We start from the raw sequence: 27,480 nt of genomic DNA, 5'->3' as shown, positions 1-27,480 counted from the left end.
GAATTCTGGGTGTTGAAGTCCACATGTCTTAAAATGGTCAAGATTGAGAAATACCAATTTAATGGATTGTTAAGCAGAGGATGAAAGAGGTCTGTATTTGGGGGCTGCAGAAGCAAGGATCAGAAGATGGAGATTTCAGGGAAAACCGTAGGACTGTGATAGCAAAGCTATGGCACACGTGCCACAGGTGGCACGCGGAGCCATTTGTTAGGGCACGCGAGGCGTTGCCCTGTCAGCTCCAGCTTGTATGTGGGCGCTGGCCAACTGACTTTGGCCTTCTTTTAAGGCTGTTTTTTGCCCTCTGGAGGCTTGAAGTCTCTGGAGCATGAAAAACCAGCCCTACAGGCAAACCGGAAGTTCAGGAACGGACTTCTGGTTTGCTCGTAGGACCGTTTTTCACCCTCTGGAGCCTTCAGGAGGCTTCCCTGGAAGCTCCAGAGGGCAAAAACTGGCCCTACAGCCAAACCGGAAGTCACCATTCTCGAACGTCTGGGTTGCCCATAAGGCCATTTTTGGCCCTCCAGAGGGCCTCCAGGGAGGCAGGGCAGGCTGTTTTTGCCCTCCCCAGGCTTCTAGAAAGCCTCTGGGGTCTGGGGAGGGTGAAAAAAAAATGCCAAAAGCGGTGGGGGGGGGAGTGCTGGTTGCACGCATATACATGCTGGGGGGTCGCACGCTCATGCGTGCTGGGGTCGCATGCATAGCATAGGTGTGGCCACGCCCATGCACGCCCCCCCCCGTGCTCCCCCGCTTTTGGCACAGGATCCAAAAAAGCCATCACTGCCTTAGGAGGAAGCTCTTACTAGCATAAGCTTTGGCAATGGAGGAGCTGCCTCTGAAAGAGAGAGGGTCTCCTTCACTGTTAGGACCACCAACTCCTATTAGGAATGATATGCGTCACAACCTGCTATGCAGATTCTGCCCCGAGCAGAGCACTTAGACTAAATCAGGGGTCTCCGCCCTTGACAACTTTAACTTCAGGGAGTTGAAGTCCGCCAGGCTTAAAAGTTGCCAAGGTTGGAGACCCCTAGCCTAATTGACTACAGGAGCACCTCCTGGTTCTTATGATTCTGAGCATTGGTGTCAAAAAATAAATAAATAAATCGGCTGCGTTTTGTGGAGCCTGTTTTGTGTTCAATTTGGAGACCGACAATTGCAGTTGTAGCTTCTCAATTCTCCCTCCCACCCTGCAATTTCCTTTGCCTCCCTCAGGATGCTATTCTCAACGCCTGTTACCGAGGCTGCCGGCTGTTTTCCATCTGTCATTTTGTGGATGCCACTGCCGAGCTGAATGCAACCAGAGCCGAGTGCGAATCGGGTAAGGCGGTAAACTCTGGGTCCCTCCTCCTCCTCCTCCTTGTCCTGGTTTTCTTCCTTTCCCCCCGCCCACCTCTTTAATCCACACACACCCCTCTTCCCTCCCTTCCCCTCTTTTACATTATCCAGAACCTTCCCCCCACTTAAGAGGGTCATCTCCCTTCCTTCTTTCCGAGCTTCTGAAAGAAATTCCCACCAACAGTCTAGGATAATGGAAAATGCAGGTGGGAATGGGGGGGGGGGGCAGCCTTCCTTTCCTAAATCTGCCAAAGCAGAGATTTCAAAAGGCTGGTGTTGCATCCATGAATGGTTTTGATAACTTTGGTGGGGGGGGGGGCTTTTTGAAAAGCGGGGTGCCCTGTCTTTAAAATGAAACAAATCCCATCCCATCTGGAATTCTGAGGCTGGTTCGACCTCCAGTTCCTACATTCCCAAGTGGGACCATCTGCCTGTCGGACCAGCAACCTGTTTCCAGCACGCCACATTCTTCTGGATTTCCAGCAGCTGGTTATTCGGATGTAGCTGCCTTTGAAAACTGAGCACCATCTAGCTGTCACGAGGTGCTGATGTATTTATTAAAGGAGCTAGGAAATCGTCTCTCACTATCGGATGGAAGGTCAGTCAGCTTGTCTGGGCCAAACCTGCGTCTCTGGGAAGCAGAGCTTAAAGGAAATTTTGTAATTTAATAAATTATGCTTATTCAATTTCTATCGCCGCCCAACTCAGCCAAGTGACTCTGGCTGTTTTACAGTTCTAACGTTTAAAAAAAATATCAGTGATTCAGATGCTGAAAGATCGGCAGTTCGGCGGTTCGAATCCCGAGCGCCGCCTAACGGAGTGAGCTCCCGTTACTCGTCCCAGCTTCTGCCAGCCTAGCAGTTCGAAAGCACGTAAAAATGCAAGTAGAAAAATAGGGACCATCTTTGATGGGAAGGTAACAGCGTTCCCCGTGCCTTTGGTGTTTAGTCATGCTGGCCACATGACCACGGAGACGTCTTCAGACAGCGCTGGCTCTTCGGCTTTGAAATGGAGATGAGCACCGCCCCCTAGAGTTGGGAACGACTAGCACATATGTGCGAGGTCAGGGGTGGGTTGCTGCCAGCATTACTGCCAGTTCGGAACCCACATGCAATGGGCACGCGCTATTCAATGTAAATTGTTCGGTGCGCATGCAGGCACAGTCACTAAAATCCAAAATGGCGGCGCCCAAGCAGCAGCGTGGGAACTGGTTCAGGGGCGTGGCAGGCCTGGGTCGCTGCTAGTTCTGTGAACCAGGCCTGAATTCCACTGCCGATTTGGCCGAACTGGGCCAAACCGGCAGCTACCCACCTCCATGCGAGGGAAACCTTTGCCTTTTACCTTAAAACAACTTAAAAAGACATTAAAACCATAAAGACATCCATAAAAGAAATAAGTATAAATATAAACAACAGCCGGGATGATTAATGAAGTAATAGTAAAGCCAAGTAGAGGTAGTTGAAAGGAGAAATGTTTTGCCTTTTGCATTTGAGCATGCAAAAAAGGAGGAACGTTGGGAGGAGAACAAGGAAGGAAAAAGAAGGAAAGAGGGGAAAGAATAAGAAAGGAGAATGAAGAGGGAAGAAAAAGGAAAAGGGAGGAAGGAAGGAGATGATAATGAGAGTGGGAAGTCCTGCCTTAGCTCTTGGCACCACAGGTGCCCCCTCACACGAGTGATGTCAAGCTGGCCACACACACCCAGCCCTGCCCCACCGTGGCACGACAAAACCGCGCTCATCAAAATAGCAGTGATAAAACCGCATCGCTAAAGCCGTGACGTCATCACCGTGTGTCATCACCGCCGCGACAACAGCACGGCGACAGAAGGGCGCTTTAAAACAGCGCGGCGGCAGAAAGCCAATTTAAATTAAGGTAAGGGTTAGGATTAGGTTTAGGGTTAGGTTTAGGGTTAGGTTTAGGGTTAGGTTTAGGGTTAGGTTAGGCTGAGTGCTTCGGAAGGCGTGGATTTGCCCTCCGCCCTTATGTCAGCGCGGTAAGGTCGCATTTGCTTTAGCGATTCGGACGGCGCGGATTAGCACTCGCCCCGCTCAGTTACATGAAGTCCCTGGAAGATTCCAGCCTGATCTACAGATAGTCCTTAACTTATGACGGGTCACTTAGGGACCATGCTAAGTCATGAGGGACTACCCCCACCCACCAAAATAAAGCTACCGATGAACTGGTTTTGGAGTTCTGAACATCGTTCTCTCCGCACGACCACATGAGTGAATTTTGGGTATTTGGCAACCACTCACATTGATAGTTGTTTGCAGTGATTATATGACTGTGATTTCAAATGGTTTTGTTGAAAACGGGCATTTATTTCCGGTGTTTGGCAAAAAACAACAACACAACCCCATAGCAAACAATGGGTTTGCTTACCAACTACCTTGTTTGCTTAACTACGGTTGTGAAAAAAAGGGGTAACATTGTATCTGGTCATCTGCTTTATCACCACTTTCGACCGTACAGGTAGGTAGTCCTCGACTTACAACGGTTCCCTTAGTGACCGTTAGAAGTTTACAATGGCACTGAAAAAAGTGACACGACCATTTTTCACACTTGTGGCACTTGGGCACGTGATTTACATTCGGATGCTTGGCAACTGACTTACATTTACGACGGTTGCAGTGTCCCGGAATCATGTGATCCCCCTTTGCGACGTTCTAACCATCAAGTCCGTGGGGAAACCAGATTCACTTAACAGCGGTGTTGCTAATTTAACAAGGGCAGTGATTCACTTAACAAATGTGGCAAAAAAGTCAGAAAATGGGACAAACTCGTTTAACAAATGTTTCACTTAGCAACATAAATTTTGGGTTCAATTGTGGTCGTAACTCGAGGACTACTTGTAATTGCCTGGCTCAATTAAGTTAGTAGCCCTCACGTAGTCATAAGGACTATCTCTATTTTACAGCGCTCTTGGGGAAGAAAATGAAGAAATATTCTCCATGCAAACCATCTTAAGCTCCTGGAGTAAAAGCAGGATATAAATCTGAGAAATAATCCCATAAATATGTAACGTCGTGTCAGGGTTCCAAGTAGCATCCAAAATTAAATTAGAGTTCGAGGCAAAGTATTGCTCAAAGTTCCAATTTATGAAGAGAGCCATGTTGGTACTTCTGGGAAAACCCAAATCTGAAAGCTTCCCAGTTTTCCCCACCCAGTTGAAAGGTCAAGATTTTGCCCCCACACCCACCAGCCCATCACATGGTCCAATCTCCCACTGCCATGCTGGCAGTTCCACCCATCCAGTTCCGGTCAGGTGCAGAGGTCCAAAGACAAAGGATGACCTTGGCTTTCTAGAAAGAATTTTGTTATGGCTGCATATCTTCTAACTCTGTACAGTCCCCCCCTCCCATTAACCCCACAATAGAAAATGCATAGTAGAATAATAGAAAGTGTGGCAGGCCAAAGATCCACAAGAAAAGATAACTGCAGGCCTGATAGATAGACTGCAGGATGAAAAAAAATAGGGCTTTTCCCAGGAAATGAAATCCAACATTTTGTAGGGCACTAGGCTAAAGAAAGAAATGGTGGCTAACACTGGAGCTGCAAGCTTGCATTTGGTTTGCGTTTTTGAACTACATTTGTGATTTCAGCTAGAAACTGAATCGATTTTCAAACGTTGACTTTTGTTCATTCGTGCTGAATTCTTCTGTTTTTTCCCTCTCTCTCGGATGTTGCAGCCTGCATGGAAGCTTACATTGGTGTGGAAGAGCAGTTTGGCTGTACGACCGGATGCAAGACACAGCTTCCAGAAATGGAAAGCAGAGGAGAAAACATGGTAACTCTTATTTTTTAAACCCAGATTGCAGAAGATAATGAGAGAGGGGGGTGGTGGTATTATTATTAAACATTATGTCATCATCTAATGACGAGGCTTTAACTAGCTTAAAAGCTCCTTTTCCTGACTGAGATTTTTGGGTAGAGTTGCGTAGGATTTTGTGGCTGATGAAGGAAGTGTACTCTACATATGAATAGGGAGGGCCTTTGTCACAGTTTCATCTCTGGGTGGCCACCTTGCCATAACACATTTTACTGAAATGGAAGAGAACAGAACAGAGTTAAAAGGGACCTTGGAGGTCCAACCCCCTGCTCAGGCAGGAAACCCTATACCATTTCAGACAAATGGTTGTCCAATCTCTTCTTAAAACCTCCATGTTGGAGAATTCACAAGTTCAGGAGGCAAGTTGTTGCACTGATTAATTGTTCTAACTGTCAAGCATTATAAAGTGGTATTAACCCTTCACATGATCTTGATTCTCTCCCTCTGTTTATGCAGCCTAGAATGGTGTTGGCTTTTTTGGCAGCTGGAACACTCTGCTGGCTCCTATTTAAGTGATTGTCCACTAGGACTCCAAGATCTAGTTCTGCCTTAGAAATATAAGCCAGCTGGATAACTTTGGGCCAGTCACCAGGAAACAATGAGTTCTAGTTCTGCCTTAGGCATGAGAGCTGGCTAAATGACTTTGGACCAGGCCCTCTCTCTTAACCAACCAGTGCTGGGTTGCTGCCGGTTTGCCCGGTTCGATAGAACTGGTAATGGCCCGGAGAAGCTGAGAGTGAACCGGTACGGTGGCTCTTTTGGCCCACCTGCCTGCCCGCGCTCTATAACTCCTTTTATGGCAAAAGACAAATTGTGCATGCACACACAGCATATGGCGCCTGCACGAACCCCGACAAGCAGCTGGTTGTCTTAGAGGCGGTGGATTGTGCACGCGCACACAGCGCCATTCCAGGCAAGCCCACGAATGTAACGCGCGCAGGCGCGATCCCCGAACCAGTAAGTGACGGTAAATGCAACCCACCACTGCGCCCAACCCATCTCAGGGTTTGTTATTGTGGAGAAAATGGGACGAGGGGTGAATATTAGATGTGTTCACTGCCTTGAGTTATTTATAAAAAATATAGTGGGGAGGGAATCTAAAATGAAGCAAAAATAAATAAATGTAAGTAATAAACTGGGTGCCTTCCACACGTAAAACAGGGGCCCTTTGGAACATGAATGGAGTGTTGTATTGTGTACCACGGAGATGGGGGGGGTGGTGTTCAGTCACAATGACATTATTATTGTTGTGTTGGTTTTGAGCCCACCCAGGTGCTCTGCAGAAGCCCTTCCCTATGGGGCCTCGCTCATAACAATGCTTTCCCTAAGCTAGGGCACCTGGTGACTGCATTAATCTCTTTTTTTGGCAACAATATTTCTGCTCCTTCAGTTACTGGCATTATTGGATGTTGGACTTTCCAGTTTGGCTTATTAATTTATGGTTGGGGTTTTTTTAAAAAAAACTTCCTTTATTGTAATCTGCCAAAGCGGTTACTGAGTGGATGAAAAGCGTCATTATAATCTAACTCAGACCAAGTAAAATAAAAAAAAACTTAAAGGCTGTTTTGTTATCTGGATGTAGGCCCTGTAGACCTTTCTGTTTACACTGTAATTATTCAGCCTGGTGGATACACATTGCTAAGCCGGCAGCTGTCAGGACTGGTTTCAGGATTTGTTATCACTGTTTGCTGGGTTGGGTAGAAAACAGCCGTTTTTATTAAGCTGATCCCAAAAAGCACGTCGGGGACAGAACTGGAGAGTCTGTCTATCTGCCTGCCAGCCAGCCTGTTTTTTACCTCTGGCAGAATACATAGAATAGAATTCTTTATTGGCCAAATGTGATTGGACACACAAGGAATTTGTTGTGGCCTGGGGAGCTGGCATCAGAGTCGGGCAGTAGGGAGGTTGGGGAGGAACATGGGCCAGTCCTGAAGTCTGGGGAAGGCTCAGATGAGGGCTCTGCGTCGGAGGCAAAGAGGGGGCCAGGGCCATCTGGTAGTTATGTGCTGCCTCTGGAGCCTCCAAAGCAGTGGTGGGTTTCAATTTTCTTTTAGAACCTCTTCTGTAGGTGTGGCCTGCTTTGTGGGAGTGGCTTGCCAGCCATGTGACTGGGTGGGAGTGGCTTGGTGGCCATGTTTACCGGGTGGGAGTGGCTTGCCAGCCGTGTGACTGGGTGGCCATGGCCAACTTGTAAAATGTGGTGTAATTCACTTAACAACGCTCTTGCTTAGCAACCAAAACGTTGGCTCAGAAACTCTGGCATTTGAAGCACACAAGTCTTAAAGCTGTCAAGTTACAAGACCCTTGCACCCCTAACCCTTTAGGAAAAAAAACCCCAGGGGTGTTCAAACTTGACAGCTTTAAGACTTGTGGACTTCAACTCCCAGAATTCCTCCTCTCGCTCTTCATCTTGATGATGTGCAGACGGGCGGGGGGAGGGAGCTGGAACCGGTTCTAAATGGCACTGTAGATTTGTGGAACCTCTTCTATAGAAGAGGTTAGAACTGGCAGGAACCCACCCCTGCTCCAAAGTCTGACATCAGCGAGACAGAAAAACAGTGTGAGTCTGTTCCCAGTGTGCGCATGCACAGAGCTGCCAGAAGGCAAGAACAGTTAAGAAAAAGAGGGCGACATAAGACATAAAAGCGGAGCAAACAGACGTGAGCCTTTGCAGGAAACAATTAGTTCATATGGCCGTTCAAGCTCTGAGAAGTTTTGTTTGACTCTGTGCTACGTTTGGCCTTGCAAAACTAATGGCAATTAGGTCTCTGGCAGCGTTTCAAGGGAAATAAAGGTGGGGGCTTATCAACATTACCCTGAAAAGCTGTGGCAACTCAAGCAGACATCTGTCAGAATCTTCACAGACTGTTTATGAATCATTACGGGCTGTGAATGACCATAATTCACAGCTGTCTAAATAAAAGAGGGTTTGGGGGACTAAGATTGTGATTTATGCTTTCTCAGGAAGCCTAGGACCAGTGGTGGGATTCAGCCAGTTCTCACCTATTCGGGAGAACCCGTTGGTAACTTTATAAGTAGTTCAGAGAACCGATTGTTGGAAGAAATCTCCTTTTGTTTTTCCCCCACTTTACAGGGCTAATCCTGTAAGGAAGGCAGGAAGGAAACATTCTGGTGTTGTTTCTAGCCTCATCTTTAGTGCCCTGCTTACAGAAACTGCCTCTCCCGTTAACCCTTATTACATTGTAACAGCTAAGGCGAAGCGCCCATCGACCTGAGTGACCTTGAGTTGGCCACGCCCACCCAGTCACATGACCACTGAGCCCCACCTACCCAGATGGTCATTAGGGCAGAGAACCGGTTGTTAAAATTATTTGAATCCCACCACTGCCTAGGACAGAACAGAATTTGTCTTTGATGCACATGCTCTCAGTGTACATAAGGAGAATAAAATACATTCATCAAGAATAAAAGATACAGCGCTTAGAGAAAGTCAAGGTTACTAACAAGCTATCAAACCATACTAAGAAACAAATAAAAACAACATAAATTGAAAGATACAAGGAACATGGTTATAGTCCGCCTGCTGCCAATTACCTCCAATAGACCGATTAGATCCCACAGATTAGGCCTCCTCCGAATTCCATCCGCCGGCCAATGCCGACTGGCGACTACCCGGAGGAGAGCCTTCTCTGTGGCTGCTCCGACCCTCTGGAACGAGCTCCCCGTGGAGATTCGAACCCTCACCACCCTCCAGGCCTTACGCAAAGCCCTTAAAACCTGCCTGTTCCGACAGGCCTGGGGCTAAAGAGCTGTTGCCCCCGTCTCGAATGGTATGACTGTTGTGTGTTTTTAAATTATGTATTGTTATGTTTCGTCTTTTTTATTTTCTGTCTGTACCCCCTTCCCTGATTTGAATTGTGAGCCGCCCTGAGTCCCCTTCGGGGGGAAAGGGCAGCATATAAGTATAATAAAATCAAATCAATCAATCAAATCAGTCCTAAGTGGGGAGCGATAGATACTAGGAAGGAAGAGAAAAATAATAGTAATGCAGTCTTAGTAAATTATTGGCAGTGTTGTGGGAATTAGTTGTTAAGCAGAATGATGGCATTCAGGAAAAAGCTGCCCTTGTGTCTAGTTGTTCTAGTGTGCAGAGCCCTATATCATCATTTTGAGGGTAGAAGTTGAAACAATTTATGTCCAGGATGTGAGGGGTCTGTAGATATTTTCACAGACCTCTTTTTGACTCCTGCCGTATACAGGTCCTCAATGGAACTCCAATGAGTTTTTTCATTGAAAAAAATTCAACAATGTTGAAGAATGTCTGGAAAGGCTTGCTTGGAAAGCCACAGGGCCTGACCTAGCTTTTTATTTTTTTCCCCTGCTGTGGCCTCCAGGATTAACACAGGATTCCTTGCCGGCAGGAAAAGAACAAATAACTAGCTGGTATTAGAAGAATTTGGCCTGCCTGTGAGTCATTTCCCACCTGTTGCTTCAGTGGAAATGGACTGCTGGAATTTCTTGGATTATAATTGCTATCCCGAAGCTGCCAGGGAAGGACAAAGGGGAGGAGAGACTTAAAACACATAAATACTCAAAATATAACTTCTGTCAGGCTTGTTTTGGGTCTGTAATAATAATCTATAATAAGCTCTGCAATCTGTGATCCATTCCATGGAAGAGACAAGGTAGGCAACGGTGCGATTCAAAAACGTTAGCAACCGGTTCTCTGCCCAGTTGCTGAGTGGGCGTGGCCAAGATGGGCGTGGCCTGTGTGACCTCCTGCACCACGGTGGCGGCAGAGGGCGTTTTCACCCTCATCCCCAGGCTCCGGAGGCTTTCCCCAAGCCTGCAGGAGGGCAAAAACAGCCTCCCCTAGGCTCTGGAGGCCTTCTGGAGGCTGGAAACGGGCCCGTTTCTGCACTTCCAGAACTTCTGGAAGGCCCGGTTTTTGCCCTCCCAGACCCTCCGCGTGGGCCCTGTACTCACCCAGCATGATGAATGGGCCATGTGGACACTCCTGGGAGGGGTGGGACAGAGTGGGCGGAGCAAGTAAAATTAGCATCCGATTCGCCCGAACTGGTCTAAACCGGCTGAATCCCACTTCCGAGGGTAGGGTAGAATCTGAATTAGATCTCTTTCTGATTTGCAGACGATTGGCAAAGACTTTATCAGACTACCCCTGATCTTTATTCTAAGAATCCCAACTATTATTCAGAAATAAGTTACCTCTGGGAAGGGAATTTGCAGATTATCTGTGTCAGTGTTTGTTAAAATGTGGTCCTAAGGATCCCATATGTTCTTCTCGTTTTCTTTTTTCTTTTTATTCTACATTTTTTTATTTGACATTTTCCAAATTGCAATTACACTTTTATAGCTTTCTGTTATCGGTATTTCTGTCTTCTGATTTCGTGTTTTCCATTTTCCATTCTATTATTTTATACATATTTGTTTCATACTTTCTCATTTTTATAATATATGTACATCTATACACAATATTTCCATCTCTATTGCTTTCTAAATATATGCCATCTCTTTTCATTGTGTTTGCTATGTGTTCCTTATGTATTGATTTTACATCTCTTTTTTCAAGCTAGTTATACCACCTGTTCTATATCTTGTAATATTGTGTTTCCTCTTTCTCTCTCTCTTCGTTCCATCGTTAGTTTGTCCATTTCTGAGCATTCTAACACCTTTTTTATGATTTCTGCATTTGATGGAATGGTTTTTAGTTTCCAACTTCGTGCATATGAAATTCTGGCAGCAGTGATTATATGAAGTATTAAATTTTGGATATCCTTACTAATATTTTTTTATTATTCCTAGAAGAAACAGCTCAGAGTTCGTGTCAATTTTTTGTTCTATTATTCCTTCTAACCATTTTTGAATTTTGGTCCAGAATTCTTTGGCTTTCGGACACTTCCTCCAGATATCATAGAAGGTCCCCTGTTGGTGGTTACATTTCCAACAGCTTGGTGATCTATTTGGGAACATTTTGGCCAATCTCACCGGGGATAAATGCCACCTATAAAACATTTGGTAAATGTTTTCCTTATAGGCCGCCAACATTGTCAATTTATAATGTTTTCCCCATACTTTTTCCCAATGCTCCAATTCAATATTATACCCGAAGTTTTTAGCCCAAATTATCATTGTTTCCTTCACGGTTTCACATTTTCCTTTTTCAACTGATACAGGTAGTCCTCAATTTACAACGATAATGGAATCTACCCATCACGGTCATAAATTGTGATGATTGTAAATTAAGCCACTCGTAGAACCGACCTGATTTTTGTGATCTGTTTCCCGGCATTTGTTAAGCAAATGCTTCAGTCATAAAGTGACTTCTGTGGTCATTAAATGACCATCATGGTTATTAAGCCAACCAACAATTTGCTACAGGCTGGTTTGGCCAAAAACTGGAAGTATTGCCGGCTTTGGGCATAACCATCACAAAATTGTAGCTGTGTGGTTGTGGGACACTGCAAATGAGTTTTAATGGTGTAGAACAGGAGTCTCCAACCTTGGCAACTTTAAGCCTGGTGGACTTCAACTCCCAGAATTCCCCAGCCAGCTGGCTGGGGAATCCTGGCAGTTGAAGTCCACCCAGGCTTAAAGTTGCCACAGTTGGAGACCCCTAGTGTAGAACCCATTTAAGCAACTGATTGTGAGCTCAGGACTACCTGCGTAGGAGTCATCTATATTGTTGGGTGCAAAGACACTTCTTTAATCATTTGTTGCGACGGTCTGTGAGCATGTCCTGGAGAGAGACACGAGGCAGTAGCAGGAGCTGCAGACTGAATAAAGGTCAGATAAGGGCATTTTAGTCTGCAGAAGAGGCGAGGATCTGGCAAGGATTTCTCAGAAGGGATCTTCCCTAATTCTTGCATCATAAAGGGGAGAGACATTATTTGCAGATGTGCAAGATTGATGTCAGCCTTTTGAAGTCATTCCTGACAAGAAGCACCAACCAGGAGTATTAACTCGAATTTTATTGTGAGGTTACAGTAAGAGAATCTTGCTCACACTAGTAATACTATAACCAAGAACATGACAAAAAAGCAAGAAGAGGAACTGGAAGTAGCAACCAGAATGCAAATAACTAAGAAAGTGAAACACTTGGGGATCTGAGTGTCGGCAAAATGTCCCACAATTAAAGACGATAATCATAATAAATTAGTGATACAAATAAAGAAAGATTTAGAAAATTGGAAAAATATTCAGTTATCACTCATGGGACGTATAGCGACAATTAAAATGAATATTTTGCCAAGAATCCTATTCCTGTTGCAAGCTGCACCTATTAATCTGGGTAAAAAAATTCTTTCAAGAATTAAACAAAATAACCGCTAGGTTCATTTGGCAGGGACGAAAAGCGAGGATTAAACTAAAGTCAATGCAAGACAGCAAGGAGAGGGGAGGCTTAGCATTACCAAATTGGGATTTATACGCATCAGCAGTAACAATAACATTGGTGAAGGATTCGATAGAGCTAAAGAATAAAAGAATTTTGACCTTAGAAGGCCATGATCTGCAAGCAGGCTGGCATACATTCCTATGGGATGATAAAAATGAAATGCACAAATACTTTCAAAATCATTTAATCAGAAGAGCGTTATTGCAAAAAGGGCTCAAAATCAAAAAAATCCACTATGTGAAAATCCCGAATTAGCTATCACCGACAGAAAGGACGACTCACCCAAATTTTATAGATTTGAACAAATTGCTAAGATACAGAGACTTAATTCATAGACAGGGAAATTTAAAAACAATTGAAGAATTGGCAGATCAGAACATGAAAGTTGACTGGCTAACCTACCTCCAAATCAAAACTAAATACAATAAAGATACTAAATTATATGACATAAAAACAGAACCACACAAATTGGATAAAATTATTCAAAGCTCAGATAGAAAGATGATAGGGAGAATATATAAATTCTTCCTGAAGTATAAAATGGAAAAGGAAATTGTGAAAGAACAAATGATAAAATGGGCACAAAACTTTGGCTATAATATTTAATTAGACAAATGGGAAAAAATTTGGGGAACAAACTTAAAAATGACACTATCAGTTGCATACAAGGAAAACCAGTACAAAATGTTTTATAGATGGCACCTGGCACCAACAAGGTTAGCTAAAATATTAACAAATACCTCCCCAAAATGTTGGAAATGCGAATCAATACACGGAACATATTACCATTTATGGTGGACCTGTGACGAGGCTAAATTTTTTTGGAAAAGGATCAAAAATTGGCTGGAGGCAATAACAGGGGTTAAAATAGAATAGAAACCTGAAGTTTTTTTATTAGGAATAATGTCTGCGAAATACAAAAAAGAAATCCAGTATTGAATACTACATTTAATTACGGCGGCAAGGATTGCCTTTGCCCAGAAATGGAAAAACAAATTAACTCCAAGCGAAAATGAAATAATAAGAAAGGTTATGGATTGTGCTGAAATGGACAAATTAACTAAAGAAATCCAGGGAAAAGAAGAATCAGAATTCTACCAGATATGGGATAAATGGTACAGGTGAATGGAGGAAAGAAACAAAAATGTTTAGTTTAGTTTAGTTTAGTTTAATGAAATTTGTATGCCGTCCACACCCATTGGGACTCTGGACAGCTCACAGGCAAGATAAAAGCATTTTTTAAAATTTTAAAATAAGAAATACAATATTAAAATTAACACAACATCCATTCTGTGGAAAATCAATGCAATATAACAAAACTAAAAAAATAATAGTTATGAGTAAAATAAGAGGGTTAAGAATGGTGAAATCCAAATGAAATACAATAGAAGGGGAAATAATATAAGGTGAGCGGTATCGATTGATAATTGCTATTATAAAGAATTATATAGCATGTGAAGGATGTGTGTTTGTGTTTTTATTTTTATACTTATAATGTATACTGAAGATGGCATTTAATTTTGTTGTACGGGTGCAATGACAATAAAGTAAACTAAATTAAACTGAGAAGTAACAATCCTAGCAGCAGAGATTCCTAGCAGAAAAATATGGGGGAAATCTTGACATAAGGAGCTATATTTTTTACAGCCCAGACTTGGAAGATTTTATTATTATTATTATTATTATTATTTTTGGAGAGAAGAAAGCATTTGCTTCCCAGGTGCAGAATTCTGTCGAAGGATCAATGTCTGAAGAGAGGGGGGAGTGATTTCCTAAAGTTGCTTCTTTCTCTCTTTTAAAATATGCTGGTTGTTTATAATGGGCCTTTTCCTCCGGGACAAGAAAATCAGGAGAGGGAAGAATTACCTAAAGACCAATGTGGTCTACTGTAAAGCAGGCCACCCTTGTGGTGTGGCAACCTTGCGGATCAAACGTAGGGTTTGTTTGTCACTTCAGAGGCTGTGAGCTATCTTTTTTTTTTTTTTTTTTGGCTTGGTCTTCTTCCTTGCTCTGCAGTATCAGGGCAAAAGGGCAGGCAGGCAGTTAATTTCAAGGGGTGGAGGAGCCCAAGGTTTCCTTTTAAGCAGAGAAGTCGAATTCTCCAAAGTTGATGTAGTCGTGGGGAGAGGGTGAAGTGGTGGGAAATTGTGTTCGAAACAAAAATATTCAGTCCAATACTACATCTATTGAAATATGTGGTAAGAGATCTAGGGAGGGAGGGAGAGAGGAAGGAAGGAAGGAAGGAAGGAAGGAAGGAAGGAAGGAAGAAGAAAGGGGGAGGAAGGAAGGAAGAAAAGAGAAGGGAGGGAGGGAGGAAGTAAGGAAGGAGGAAGGGGAGGAGGAAGTAATTATGATTCAGAATCAGTGGAGCAAGGATGATGAGGCTTGCTTTAGTCACAATTTGTGGGCTTGTCCCTGCCCTTTTAGGAGAGTTTTAACCCTATTCACACAATTTTCTTAAATAGATTTTGCCACTCTCCTGGTTCCTGCCTGAGCAGAGGGTTGGAGAAGACTGCAAAGATCCCTTTCTATTCTATTCTATTCTATTCTATTCTATTCTATTCTATTCTATTCTATTCTATTCTATTCTATTCTATTCTATTCTAGCCCTAGCCCTAGCCCTAGCCCTAGCCCTAGCCCTAGCCCCAGCCCACTCTACTCTACTCTACTCTACTCTACTCTACTCTACTCTACTCTACTCTACTCTACTCTACTCTACTCTATTCTACTCTACTCTACTTTACTCTACTCAATCACATGAACCAAATTGGGGCACTTGGCAACCAGCATGTATTTTACAATGTCTCTCGGTCGTGTGATTGTGATCTGCAATCTTCCCAGTGGTTTCCAACAAGCAAAGTCAATGGGGGAAACTGGATTAACTTAATGACCACCTGATTTAGTTAACAACTGCAGTGCTTTGCTTAACAACTGTGGCAAAAATGGTTGTGAAATTGGGCTCACTTATCAACCCCTTGGATTAGCAACTTATCACTGATGACTCAATTATCAACCACTTGATTTAGCTATGGAAATTCTGGCCCCAATTGCGGTCGTAAGTTGAGGACTGCCTGCACTGGCTTGGTGACATCTCAGCTTGGCTTCTGTCGCCAGTCGTCTGTCCAGAGATGTGACTGATGCTGTCAGACTTTGCCTTTTAAATGACATTCCTTGTTAGCTATTTTCTCTTCATTCCCCCCTCTTCAAAACTGACAAGAGAAATGGAACTGTTGTCAGGGGATATCTCGTCTTTGTAACACAGCTGCTGGGATGGGCCAAATTAGACCTAACTTCTTAAAGTTGATACACCAGGTTTACTGACTCTCCTTTTTGGAGTTCTTCCTATTGAGCCACTTAAGACTTTTGTGCTAACTAAGGATACCCGTAAGTTCTCAACCTCAGACCACAATGGAGCTCAAAATGTTGGTTGCTAAGCAAGACAGTTGTTGTTTTGCCTCATTTTATGATTGTTCATTGTTTGTTTATTGGATTTATATGCCGCCCTTCTCCCAAAGGACTCAGGGCGGCGTACAACATTAAAAAAAACCACATATTACAAAAGTTAAAAAGAAAATTAGATAAGAGTATCCAAAAACAAACCCAATTAATATTAACAATAACATTTAAAAATAGGTTAAAATTAACAATAATCAATCATTTATTTTATTTTGTTCGGGCCAGGCCGGCTTGCTGGAAAAGCCAACATTTTAGGGCGCGTCAGAAGGACCGGAGGTCGGGGATTATACGAAGCTCTGGGGGCAGCTCATTCCAGAGGGAAGGCGCTCCCACAGAGAAGGCTCTCCCCCTGATCTTTCCCCCCCCACTCTTGTTAAGTGAATCACTGTGTCAGGGTTCCTAGTAACACCCCCAATGAAAGATGATTCCGAGGCTTGAAGTTCCTCAAAGTTCCATTTTATTAGAGATGTCATATTGGCACATCTGGGAAAACCCGAAACTGAAAGCTTCCAGGTTTTCCCCACCCAAAAGAAAGCCCCAGTCCCTGCCCAGCACCCACGTGTCCATCACATGATCCAACCAGGCACCATCCAAAACTGGAGATGCCTCCCAGTCACACCATCGCAGCTGCAGGGCAAGGTGTCCTTGACTCTCTGAGAAAGGAATGTTATTTTGACTATATCTCTCCCATACTTCGTATAATCCCCGCTCCCATTTCCCCACAGTAGACAATGTGGCAGGCCTGAAGGCCCAGTGTAAAAGATGGCTTCCAGGCCTGACATCCCTGCAGTCGTTAAGTGAATTATGCAGCTGTTAAGTGAATCAGGCTTCCCCCCATTGACTTTGCTTGTCAGCTGGGAAGGTTGGTGATCACGTGACTGTGGGGGCAGTTTAGCTGCCATAAACACATGCCAGTGGTCAAGCCCCTGAATTTTGATCATGGGAACATGGGAAAGTAGGGTTCACCGACAAAAGGGCGAACGACAAAACCGCGCCTGACTAAACTGCGTCGCTGACGTCATCAACAGGGCGACAACAGCGCGGAGACAGAAGCACGCTGTAAATCCTAAACCTAAACTTAACCCCTAAACCTAACCCTTAACCTAACCCTAAACCTAAACCTAATCCTAACCCTTAACCTAACCCTAACCCTTAACCCTAACCCTAACCCTTAACCTAACCCTAAAGCTAACCCTAAACCTAACCCTTACCTTAAGTTGAATCGGCTTTCTTTCAACGTGCTATTTAAAGCGCCCTTCTTTCTCCGCGCTGGCTGTTATCGCCGTGTTGATGACGTCAGCGACGCGGTTTAGTCGGACACGGTTTTGTCCTTCGCCCTTTTGACGGGTCACGGGAAAGTAGAAGGGTCATGAGTGTGAAAACCAGTCATAAGAGACTTTTTTCAGTTCATTGTAACTTTGAAGGTTTGAATAGTGGTAAGTCACTTTCGCTCTTCCTCCTCACTTGAACAGGTAGTCCTCAACTCATAACTGCAACAGAACCCAAAATTTCAGTTGCTAAGCGAGACAGTTGTCAAGGGAGTTTTGCCCCGTTTTATGACCTTTCTAGCCCTGGTCGCTAAGGGAATCACTGCAGTTGTTCAATTAGTAACCCGGTTGTTGAGTGAATCTGGCTTCCCCATTGACTTGGCTTGTCAGAAGGCCACGAAAGGAGATCACGTCACTCCTGGGACACCGCAACCGTCGTAAATACGAGTCAGTTGACAAAAATTGGGATTTTGATCATGTGACCATGGGGATGCTGCAATGGTTACAAATATGATGAATGGTCATGAATGGTTTTTCAAAGTGTCATTTGTTGTAATGTTGGTCACTAAACGGATTGTAAGTTGAGAGCTATGCATACATTTACCTGAAAACATCGTGTCAGGGTTAAGAGGCTGAGTTATCTTTTCCCACTACTGAGGCCACGTTTTCTAGGCCTGATTACCTGGATCCTGTTTATTCTCACCAAAGGCAACTATTTAAGTCAGGCAGTGGTGGGTTTCAAAAATTATTCGAACCTACTCTGTGGGTGTGGCCTCCTTTGTGGGAGTGGCTTGCCGCCCATGTGACCGGATGGGAGTGGCTTGCCGCCCATGTGACCGGATATGAAGATGCCGCCGACACCTGTCAGAACCACCTTAAATTACCTCACACACAGCACTGGCATGCATAAGAATATGATGTAAACTTGTTTTTTAAAAGGCATCTTTGGTTTGCGTTAAAACAACTTCAACACACGCAATGTTCTGATTGCCCCACGAACGCAGTAGTCATCCTTACCTTTCACAGAGGCACTGAGTTTTATAAATAGGAGCATGATAGTGTAGAATAATCATATCCAAGGACCAAAAATTTTTGGAAGCTCTTCTGTAGGTGTGGCCTGCTTTCCGGGTCCACTGGTGGAACCTCTTCTAACCGGTTCGGTAGATTTGACGAACCGGTTCTACCGAATAGGTGCGAACTGGTAGGAACCCACCTCTGAAGTCAGGGGTCTCCAACCATGGCAACTTTAAGACTTGTGGACTTCAACTCCCATAGTTCCTCAGCCAGCTGGCTGGGGAATTCTGGGAGTTGAAGTCCACCAGACTTGAAGTTGCCAAGCTTGGAGACTCTGTTTTACACCATTAAAACCCATTTGCAATGTCCCACCATCACACAGCTACAATTTTGTGATGGTTTTTGCCCAAAACCAGCATTACTTCCAGTTTTTGGCCAAACCAGCCTATAGCAAATTGTTGGTTGACTTAATAACCATGATGGTCATTTAATGACCACAGAAGTCACTTTATGACTGCAGCATTTGCTTAACAAATGCCGTGAAACAGATCACAAAAATCAGGTCGATTCTATGAGTGACTTAATTTACAATCATCACAATTTATGACCGTGATGGGTCGATTCCATTATTGTTATAAATTGAGGACTACCTGTATCAGTTGAAAAAGGAAAATGTGAAACCATGAAGGAAACAATGATAATTTGGGCTAAAAACTTTGGGTATAATATTGAATTGGAGCATTGGGAAAAAGTATGGGGAAAACATTATAAATTGACAATGTCGCCATTCTATAAGGAAAACATTTACAAAATGTTTTATAGGTTGTTTTAGCTGGCTGAGGAACTCTGGGAGTTGAAGTCCACAAGTCTTAAAGTTGCCACGGTTGGAGAGCCCTGGTTTAAGTGACTCTTTTCAATTTCATGGGAGAAGGAAGGAATCAGTTTAATCAGTGCTAATTTCATTTTGTAATTTAATAGATCCAAGACGAGAAGCCAGCCTCCTTCTCCGTCTTTGACCTGGTCTCCAGTTTCTGCAATGACATCGTCAGCTCTGCTCAGAGTTTTATTTCCTCCACGTGGACCTTCTATTTGCAGGCAGATGATGGGAAAGTAGTCGTGTTTCAGGTGAGTAGTGGGAAAAGTAGGGGTGGGGGAGATTCTATTTCTATTTATTGAATTTATAGGCCACCCAATCCCGGAGGACTCCGGGCGGCTTACAGAAATAAGAAATATTAAAAAGATTAAAACAAATAAGACACAGCAAATTAAAAAGAAACACAACATACACCCAGTCTAAGCAGGGCTGGACCTCAATCAAGAGGTCAATAGCCCCAGGCCTGCCGGAAAAGGTTTTGATAGCTTTTCGGAAGGCCATGAGAGTGGGTAGGGTCCGGATCTCTGGGGGTAGCTCGTTCCATAGGGCCGGAGCGGTAACAGGAAATTCAGGAAAGGAATAGTAGAAATGAGAAACCTAAATCAGAAAAGAATTAAGGGGAGGGGGCTCTTTTTAATTGATTAGAATTCTGTTCCGTGTTTGCATTACTCGGTGTATTTCGTTAACTGATTTAACCCATGTTATTTAGCACAGAATACTGAACTATAATTAACTGAATGATCTTGATCTCTGCAGCACGTTAAGCCAAGAAAACAAAAATGACAATTCAAGATTAATATCAATCAAGCTGAATTTGTTGTACAGGTGCAGGCATTGACACATTATTGAAAATAACCTGTTCAGATCTCTGGCAGGAGTGATTTCCCTCTAATTAAAATTTTATTTCACAGCGCTTACAACTCGTCTAATAGGACCACATTTAGGTAAAAATGCAAGCTCCATGATTATGTGGAGCCTGCCTTCCTTCCTTCCTTCCTTCCTTCCTTCCTTCCTTCCTTCCTTCCTTCCTTCCTTCCTTCCCTCCCTCCCTCCCTCCTTCCTTCCCTCCCTCCCTCCCTCCCTCCCTCCTCATCCAGTTTCTTCCACAACAACATCCCCATAAAGTAGATTGGGCTGAAGGTTAGTGATATCAAGTCACCCAGAGAGTTTCCATGGCTGTGGGTGGGCTAAACCACTCTTATCATCCTGGCTTTCTATAGAATTGCGAGGACTTATGGAATAAATTTACTTCTTTCTCCTACCCCACCCCAACTTTCCAGTCTAGCCTAGAGCCCTGGGATTTCTTAGTGGTCTCTTATCCAGTACAAACCAGGTCCAACCCAGTGTCATCCTTTAGATCATCCAACATTGGTTAGGTGCTGCTACATGCTGTGACCAAATTAGATTAAAATCAAAATAATTCATTAATTTAAAAGTCGTCTTTGAGCTGGACATTTCCATTAAAAATGGGACATAAAAATGGAAATGGGGGATAACTGGGGTGGATATTATTCATCGCACTGAGTTATCCCACTGTTGTGGCCCGCCAGCAGCTAGCGGATCTGGCAGCAGATGCAGACAGTGAGGAGGTTGGGGAGGAAGATGGGCCAGTCCTGGAGTCTGGGGAAGGCTCTGATGAGGGCTCTGTGTCGGAGGCAGAGAGGGGGCCACGGCCGTATGCCAGTTATCAGCTGCCTTCAGAGTCAGACATCAGTGAGGCAGACAAACAGCTGGAGCCTGTTCCCAGTGTGCACATGCGCAGAGTTGCCAGATGAAGGGAACAGCTAAAGAACAAGGGTCGACTTGAGAGTAAGAGGAGTGGAGTTTGCAGGAGACAACTCGTTCGCTTAATTGGTTCATGATTCTCTGAGACTCCTTGCCAAGTTTTGCAGAGATTGGCCTGGCAGCTCTCCAAGCCAGATAAGGTCTGTGATTGTAAATCCTCCCTTGAAAGACTTTGCTGGATGTGAATGAGCAGAATTCACAGTAAATTAATAAAAGGTTTTTTTTGTCGGGACAAGGAGTTTGCTTCATGCTCTTGGGAAGCCTAGTTCAGAACACTCACATGGAATTGTCTCGTAGCAGGTTGTCCCATGGTAAGTTAGCCACAACGAGATGATTGCGGCGAGTTGTAACATTTGAACTGAGGTCCACTTCTTATAAATCATAGACCTTCCTTTTATGGCCAAAAGAATGAAGGCAGGAAAAACTGCAGTCACCTTTTCTCCCGTGAGATGAAGCTGAGGCAGAATGAGTACCTTTAGAATTGCAGATGGTGAAAGTACTTGTAGTCCTCAAGTTAGGACCATAATGGAGCCTTGCCATCAGAACCATAACTTGTGATGCGCATAAAATGAAGGGGTTGGACATGTGACTGACTCAATTTTATGATCTTTTTGTGATAATCATTAAGCAAACGAATGATTCGCTATGGAGGAGGTTTTCCTGAAAACTGAAAGTAAATACCAGTTTCTGGCAAAAACCGTCGTAAAACGTGATCATGTGACTGTGGGATTTATGGCTACAAAGAGCCATAAATGCAGTCAGGTTCCTGAAGTGCCGTCCTAAGATTGTGGGGTGGCAGGTTTCGACTGTCGAAACTTCAAATCCAGGTCATACATACCCCAGGTTCAGTGGTGGGTTTCAAAAATTGTTCGAACCTACTCGGTGGGTGTGGCCTCCTTTGTGGGAGTGGCTTGCTGCCCATGTGACCGGATGGGAGTGGCTTGCCACCCATGTGACCGGATATGAAGATGCCGACGACACTTGTCAGAACCACCTTAAATTACCTCACACACAGCACTGGCATGCATAAGAATAGGATGTAAACTTGTTTTTTAAAAGGCATCTTTGGTTTGCGTTAAAACAACTTCAACACACACAATGTTTTGATTGCACCACAAACGCAATAGTCATCCTTACCTTTCACAGAGGCACTGAGTTCTATAAATAGGAGCATGATAGTGTAGAATAATCATATCCAAGGACCAGTGGTGGGTTTCAAAAATTTTTGGAACCTCTTCTGTAGGTGTGGCCTGCTTTCCGGGTCCACTGGTGGAACCTCTTCTAACTGGTTCGGTAGATTTGACGAACCAGTTCTACCAAATAGGTGTGAACTGGTAGGAACCCACCTCTGCCCAGGTTGGGTCCATCGGAATGTGGTTGCTAAGCCACTGGTTGTAAGTCAAGGACTACGTCTACCCATTTTCTTCCTTGAAACCTCATCGCAAAGTGGACCCTAACCTTGCCCGCCTTTTGAGGGCGACCTGCGGGATGCCAAACTTAGTCTAGCTCAGTGACGGCGAACCTTTTCGGCACTGAGCGTTTGCTGAAAAGGTGGCATGGAAATGTCATGCATGCACGCTCCTCGGGCTGGTTTTCAACACTGCCCCAGACGTGAAGTGATCACGCTCCAGAAAAGCCGAACTTCCAGGTTCTGGAGGGCAGGTGCACCCAATAATCAGCTGGCTTGCGGGCATGCTCCCACCAGTTTTCAGTACGTGAAGGTGTGCGAAGGACAGTTGATCGCCAGAAACCCAGAAGACAAACAGGCGAGGCCACGCGTGCCAGGCGACATGGCTTCATGCGCCATTTTGGGCACAACGTGCCACAGGTCCACCATCGTGGGCCTAGCCCGTCCTTTGAGCCAAATGTAGCTGTCCACTTCACTTCAGGTTTAAGCAGGGGTGGGTTTCAAAATTTTTTACTACCGGTTCGGTGGGCATGGCTAGATGGGTGGGGCATGTGACTGAGTGGGTGTGGCCAACTTGACATCACTCATGCACACTCAGTCACGTGACCCCCTCACCAAGCCAGGCCCACCGAAACTGCTTGCAAGCTACCCAGTAAGAAAAATAAAAAAGGTATTGTCCTCCCTGGCCCCCCAGGAACACTCTGCAGGCTTCAGCAGAGCTGGGGGAAGGCAAAAACGCCCCCGTTTTTTTTGCAAAAAATGGGTAGAAAAAGGGGCCATTTTTTTGCAAAAACTGAGGCCTTTTTGCCTTCCCCCAGCCCTGCTGAAGCCTGCAGAGTGCTTCTGGGGGGTGGGGAAGGCAAAAACACTATCATTTATTTGAAAAAACAGTCCATCTCTGGGACCTCTCTGGGCTGGCATGCGCACACCATTAAAAAGGCGGGGGGGAAATTACATTTTTTCAATGAAGATTGCTCTGCACATGTGCAGAACAGAAAATAAAGGTGGCGGCGCCCAGGATAGAACCAGTGCGGTCACATGTCCGGCCGAGTTACTACCTATTCGGTGGAACTGACCCAAACGGGTAGGAACCCTCTCTGGGTTTAAGCTTCCAGAAGACACGGTCCTTAAAGCTGCAGGAACATGTGGTCTGGAACATGATTTATGCAATATGCTTACCTGGGACGCCCTCATCAGAAGGTCAGTTCTCCTTAAACAAGATGCAGCAGATACGGAAGACCTTCCTTTCTACCTTTCTTTGACAGTCACAACCCGAAGTTGAGTATCCCGTTCCTGAGGCCCAGGGACCCAAATCAGAGGTTTCGGAGAAGACCTGGACAGTCTCGGCTCCCAACACCTTGAAGCCACACACAGGTAACGTGAAGATTCAGGATAGATATGAGCTGGCCGAAGGCAGATTTAAATTGTGGCATGTGTGTTAGGTAAGCTCCCCGTTGGGAGAGCGAGTGCGTTCAGAGAAGCATTGTGAGAGTTGTGTTGGAGAACACACAAACCAGCATACAGAGACACTGCAGTTTAAATAGGCTTTTACTTTCGTGGAAATAGAGATATCAGAGTCCATCAAACTATCCAAGTCATACACGGATAAGACAGTCAGTCATCAACGTCTTTCATTTAAGGGATAATCCAAATAACATAGTCCAGTATCATATAATCAGTTCAGAACTGAAAGTTTGCGAGCAGTTGCAAAACTTACAATAGCTCACGCCACTTTCTAACAGCCAGCTTCCAAAACACTCAGATCAGATCAGCCCAGCATCTAACGAAACAGAGAGCTAACAGTCATTCTGGCTCCCTCTTATGGCCGATTGAGGAAAAAAACAACCAATCACAGTTCAAATCTCACCGGCTCAAGGTTGACTCAGCCTTCCTTCCTTCCAAGGTTGATAAAATGAGGACCCAGATTATGGGGGGGGGCAATATGCTGATCCTTTTAACTGCTTAGAGAGGGCTGTAAAGTACTATGAAGCGGTGTATAAGTCTAAGTGTGATTGCTATTGCTAATTAAATAAACTTGCTGGCGCTCGTCCTGAGCTTTTTGTAACCCGTTCATCTTATTTCCTTTTTATTTTTCTCTTTTCTCATTTATTTTATTTTCAGGCCTTCAGGAGAAATTGGAGAAACCCCCCATCGAAGAGCCCAAGAGTCCAGCTCCAGCCCCAGCTCAGCCCGTGGGGGAATCTCAGATGCCTCTGGAGCACGATTTCCTAGGCTGCATGTCCAAGTAATGCTGCTCTGGGTTTTTTTTTTAATCTTGTGGTTTAGAAATTAGGAAGAGAAGGAAACTGAGAAAGTTGGGGAATGAAATTATATTTGGATTGGATCAGATGCAAGATAAATTGTGGTGAAGCTGATCTTGGTGGCAGGATAATCCAAACATCTGCATTAGGCTTGAGGAAAATGCTGCTTTCCCTTCCTTTTTTCCCTTTGGGTTCCCCCCCCCACCCTCCCCCCCCACCCTCTACATTAAATTCATACAAGTAGTCTTTGACTTAAAACATTTGTTTAGCGACCATTTTTTAATTATGTGACCATAGCGATGCAGCTATAAGAGCCAAGGTGGCGCAGTGGTTAAATGCAGCACTGCAGGCTACTGCTAGATCAGCAGTTCAGCGGTTCAAATCTCACCGGCTCAGGGTTGACTCAGCCTTCCATCCTTCCGAGGTGGGTAAAATGAGGACCCAGATTGTTGGGGGCAATATGCTGACTCTCTGTAAACCGCTTAGAGAGGGCTGAAAGCCCTATGAAGCGGTATATAAGTCTACTGCTATTGCTACTGCTATTGTTGTGGCCCACCAGCGAAGCTGCCACCAGAGTTGGACAGTGAGGAGGTTGTGGGGGAACATGGGCCAGTCCTGAAATCTGGGGAAGGCTCTGATGAGGGCTCTGTGTCGGAAGCAGAGAGGGGGCCAGAGCTGTATGCCAATTATCAGCTGCCTTCAGAGTCAGACATCAGTGAGGCAGAAGAACAGCTGGAGCCTGTTCCCAGTGTGCGCATGCACAGAGTTGCCAGACGAAGGGAACAGCTAAAGAACAGGGGTCGACTTGGGAGTAAGGCCAGACAATGAATGGCCCTTCCCAGAGGAAATAAAAGAGGAGCGAAAGGGGAGTGGAGTTTGCAGGAGACAATTAGTTCCCTTAATTGGTTCGTGACTCTCCGAGACTCCTTGCCAAGTTTTGCAGATATCGGCCTGGCAGCTCTCCAAGCCAGATAAGGTCTGTGACTGTAAATCCTCCCTTGAAAGACTTTGCTGGATGTGAATGAGCAGAATTCACAGTCAATTAAGTCAAGTTTTTTGCCGGGACAAGGAGTTTGTTTCATGCTCTTGGGAAGCCTCGGTCAGAACATGGTCGTAAGTAAGAAAAGTGGTCATAAGTCACTTTTTTTCAGTGCCATTGTAACTTTGAATGGTCACTGAATGAATACTTGTAAGTCAAGGACTACCTGTCCCATAACTTTAAAATAAAAGCAATATTGTCCGGCAGGACTTTGGTTTTCTAGCTTAGTCTATATCAGGGGGTCTGCAAAGTTCTCCCCTTTAAGATGGGTGGACTTCAACTCCCAGAATTCCCCAGCCTGGGGAATTCTGGGAGTTGAAGTCCACCCGTCTTAAAGGGGACAACTTTGCAGAACCCTGGTCTATATTGAAGGACTGACACCAGTAATTTCTCCCTTTTGTGGTTTTTTTTCTTTCTTTTTCTGTTTAATTTTTTCCCCATTTATTCATTCATTCTATTTTCATTGTTTCTTTATGGGTTGTAATTTAGTTCATCTTTTGTAGTCCTGCTGAGAAATATTTTCTTTAAAAAAATTAAAAACTCAAGCGGATAGCTCTGACAATGGGACAGAAGCTCCATCTGTATTTTTTTAATATGCATCAGTGCAGATTAAAAAAAACAGGCCGAGCTTCGATTCCGCTGTTGCCATCCCTATCTTCACTTTTCTGATCATCCCTGGTCAGATCCCCAATTCAACAATACGAGCTCTGTGAAATGTTAGACAATAAAGAATGAAACATTGGCAGAAGTACAAGTTAGAAATCAACCGCTAATCAGCACTCAGAAATAGGGCAAAAATGATCACCCATGTATAGATCTATTGAAATTTTATTGGCCTTTATAACTTCATAAATCAAGGCAGTGAATATTCCTAATACACCTTCCTCCTATTTTCCCCATAACAACAACCCTGTGAGGAGGGTTGAACTGAGAGAGTGCTTGGCCCAGTGGTGGGTTACGGATCCCAGCCCCTCCACATGAATGTGTGCACATATGCGCAGCGTGTGCATATGCCTTACCATCCAGCAGCGCCTCCGCGAGCCTTTGCAATGCTCACACTGCTCAGCGGAGCATCACGAAGGCGCTGTATGTGCTGTGCACATGCGCAGAAGCGCCAAAGAGTTTAAAGACTGGTAAGGAGCATGGGCAGGAACTCCAGAGCACCATACAGAAACGGTACCAGGTGATCTGGGCAGGATCCAGTACGCTCACCACTGATTTGGCACAAAGTCAACCCAGCCAACTTTTGTGCATAAGGCAGGGCTAGAATTCACCGTTTCCTGGTGATAGAATAGAATAAATAGAATAGAATAGAATAACAGAATTGGAAGGGACCTTGGAGGTCTTCTAGTCCAATCCCCTGCTTAGGCAGGAACCCTACACCATTTCAGACAAATGGATATCCAACATCTTCTTAAATACGTCCAGTGTTGGGGCATTCACAACTTCTAGAAGCAAGTTGTTCCGCTGGTTAATCGTTCTAACTGTCAGGAAATTTCTCCTCAGTTCTAAGTTGCTTCTCTCCTTGATTAGTTTCCACCCATTGCTTCTTATCCTACCTTCAGGTGCTTTGGAGAAACCTTGACTCTCTGGCCCAAAGTCACCCAGCCAACTTTTGTGCATAAGGCGGGACTAGAACTCACTGACTCCTGGTGATTGGCCCAAAGTCACCCGGCCAACTTTTGTGCATAAGGCGGGACTAGAATTCACCGACTCCTGGTGATTGGCCCAAAGTCACCCAGCCAACTTTTGTGCATAAGGCGGGACTAAAACTCACCGACTCCTGGTGATTGGCCCAAAGTCACCCGGCTAACTTTTGTGCATAAGGCGGGACTAGAA

At 44.6% G+C, this 27,480-nt stretch overlaps 1 protein-coding gene across 5 annotated transcripts in view; it reads left to right on the top strand.

Moving 5' to 3' along the window:
* The window catches only part of TMEM59L (transmembrane protein 59 like), a 59,057-nt gene that overhangs the window by 9,128 nt on the left and 22,449 nt on the right, over nt 1-27,480 (top strand). For all 5 annotated transcript variants that reach the window (XM_087703264.1, XM_087703265.1, XM_087703268.1 and 2 more), the window contains exons 2-6: nt 1,210-1,315; nt 5,022-5,119; nt 19,253-19,399; nt 23,607-23,715; nt 24,463-24,586. In XM_087703264.1, the coding sequence (XP_087559390.1) occupies nt 1,210-1,315; nt 5,022-5,119; nt 19,253-19,399; nt 23,607-23,715; nt 24,463-24,586 (584 nt within the window). The remainder of the gene's footprint in view (nt 1-1,209; nt 1,316-5,021; nt 5,120-19,252; nt 19,400-23,606; nt 23,716-24,462; nt 24,587-27,480) is intronic.

Source organism: Thamnophis sirtalis, unplaced genomic scaffold (genome assembly GCF_051295495.1).
Source record: "Thamnophis sirtalis isolate CommonGarterSnake01/CBP01778 unplaced genomic scaffold, rThaSir2_p1.2 scaffold_1, whole genome shotgun sequence".
In the NCBI taxonomy this organism is placed as follows: domain Eukaryota; kingdom Metazoa; phylum Chordata; class Lepidosauria; order Squamata; family Natricidae; genus Thamnophis; species Thamnophis sirtalis.
The sequence above is the reverse complement of the archived record's forward strand: the minus strand, read 5'-3'. Positions and strand labels throughout refer to the sequence as shown.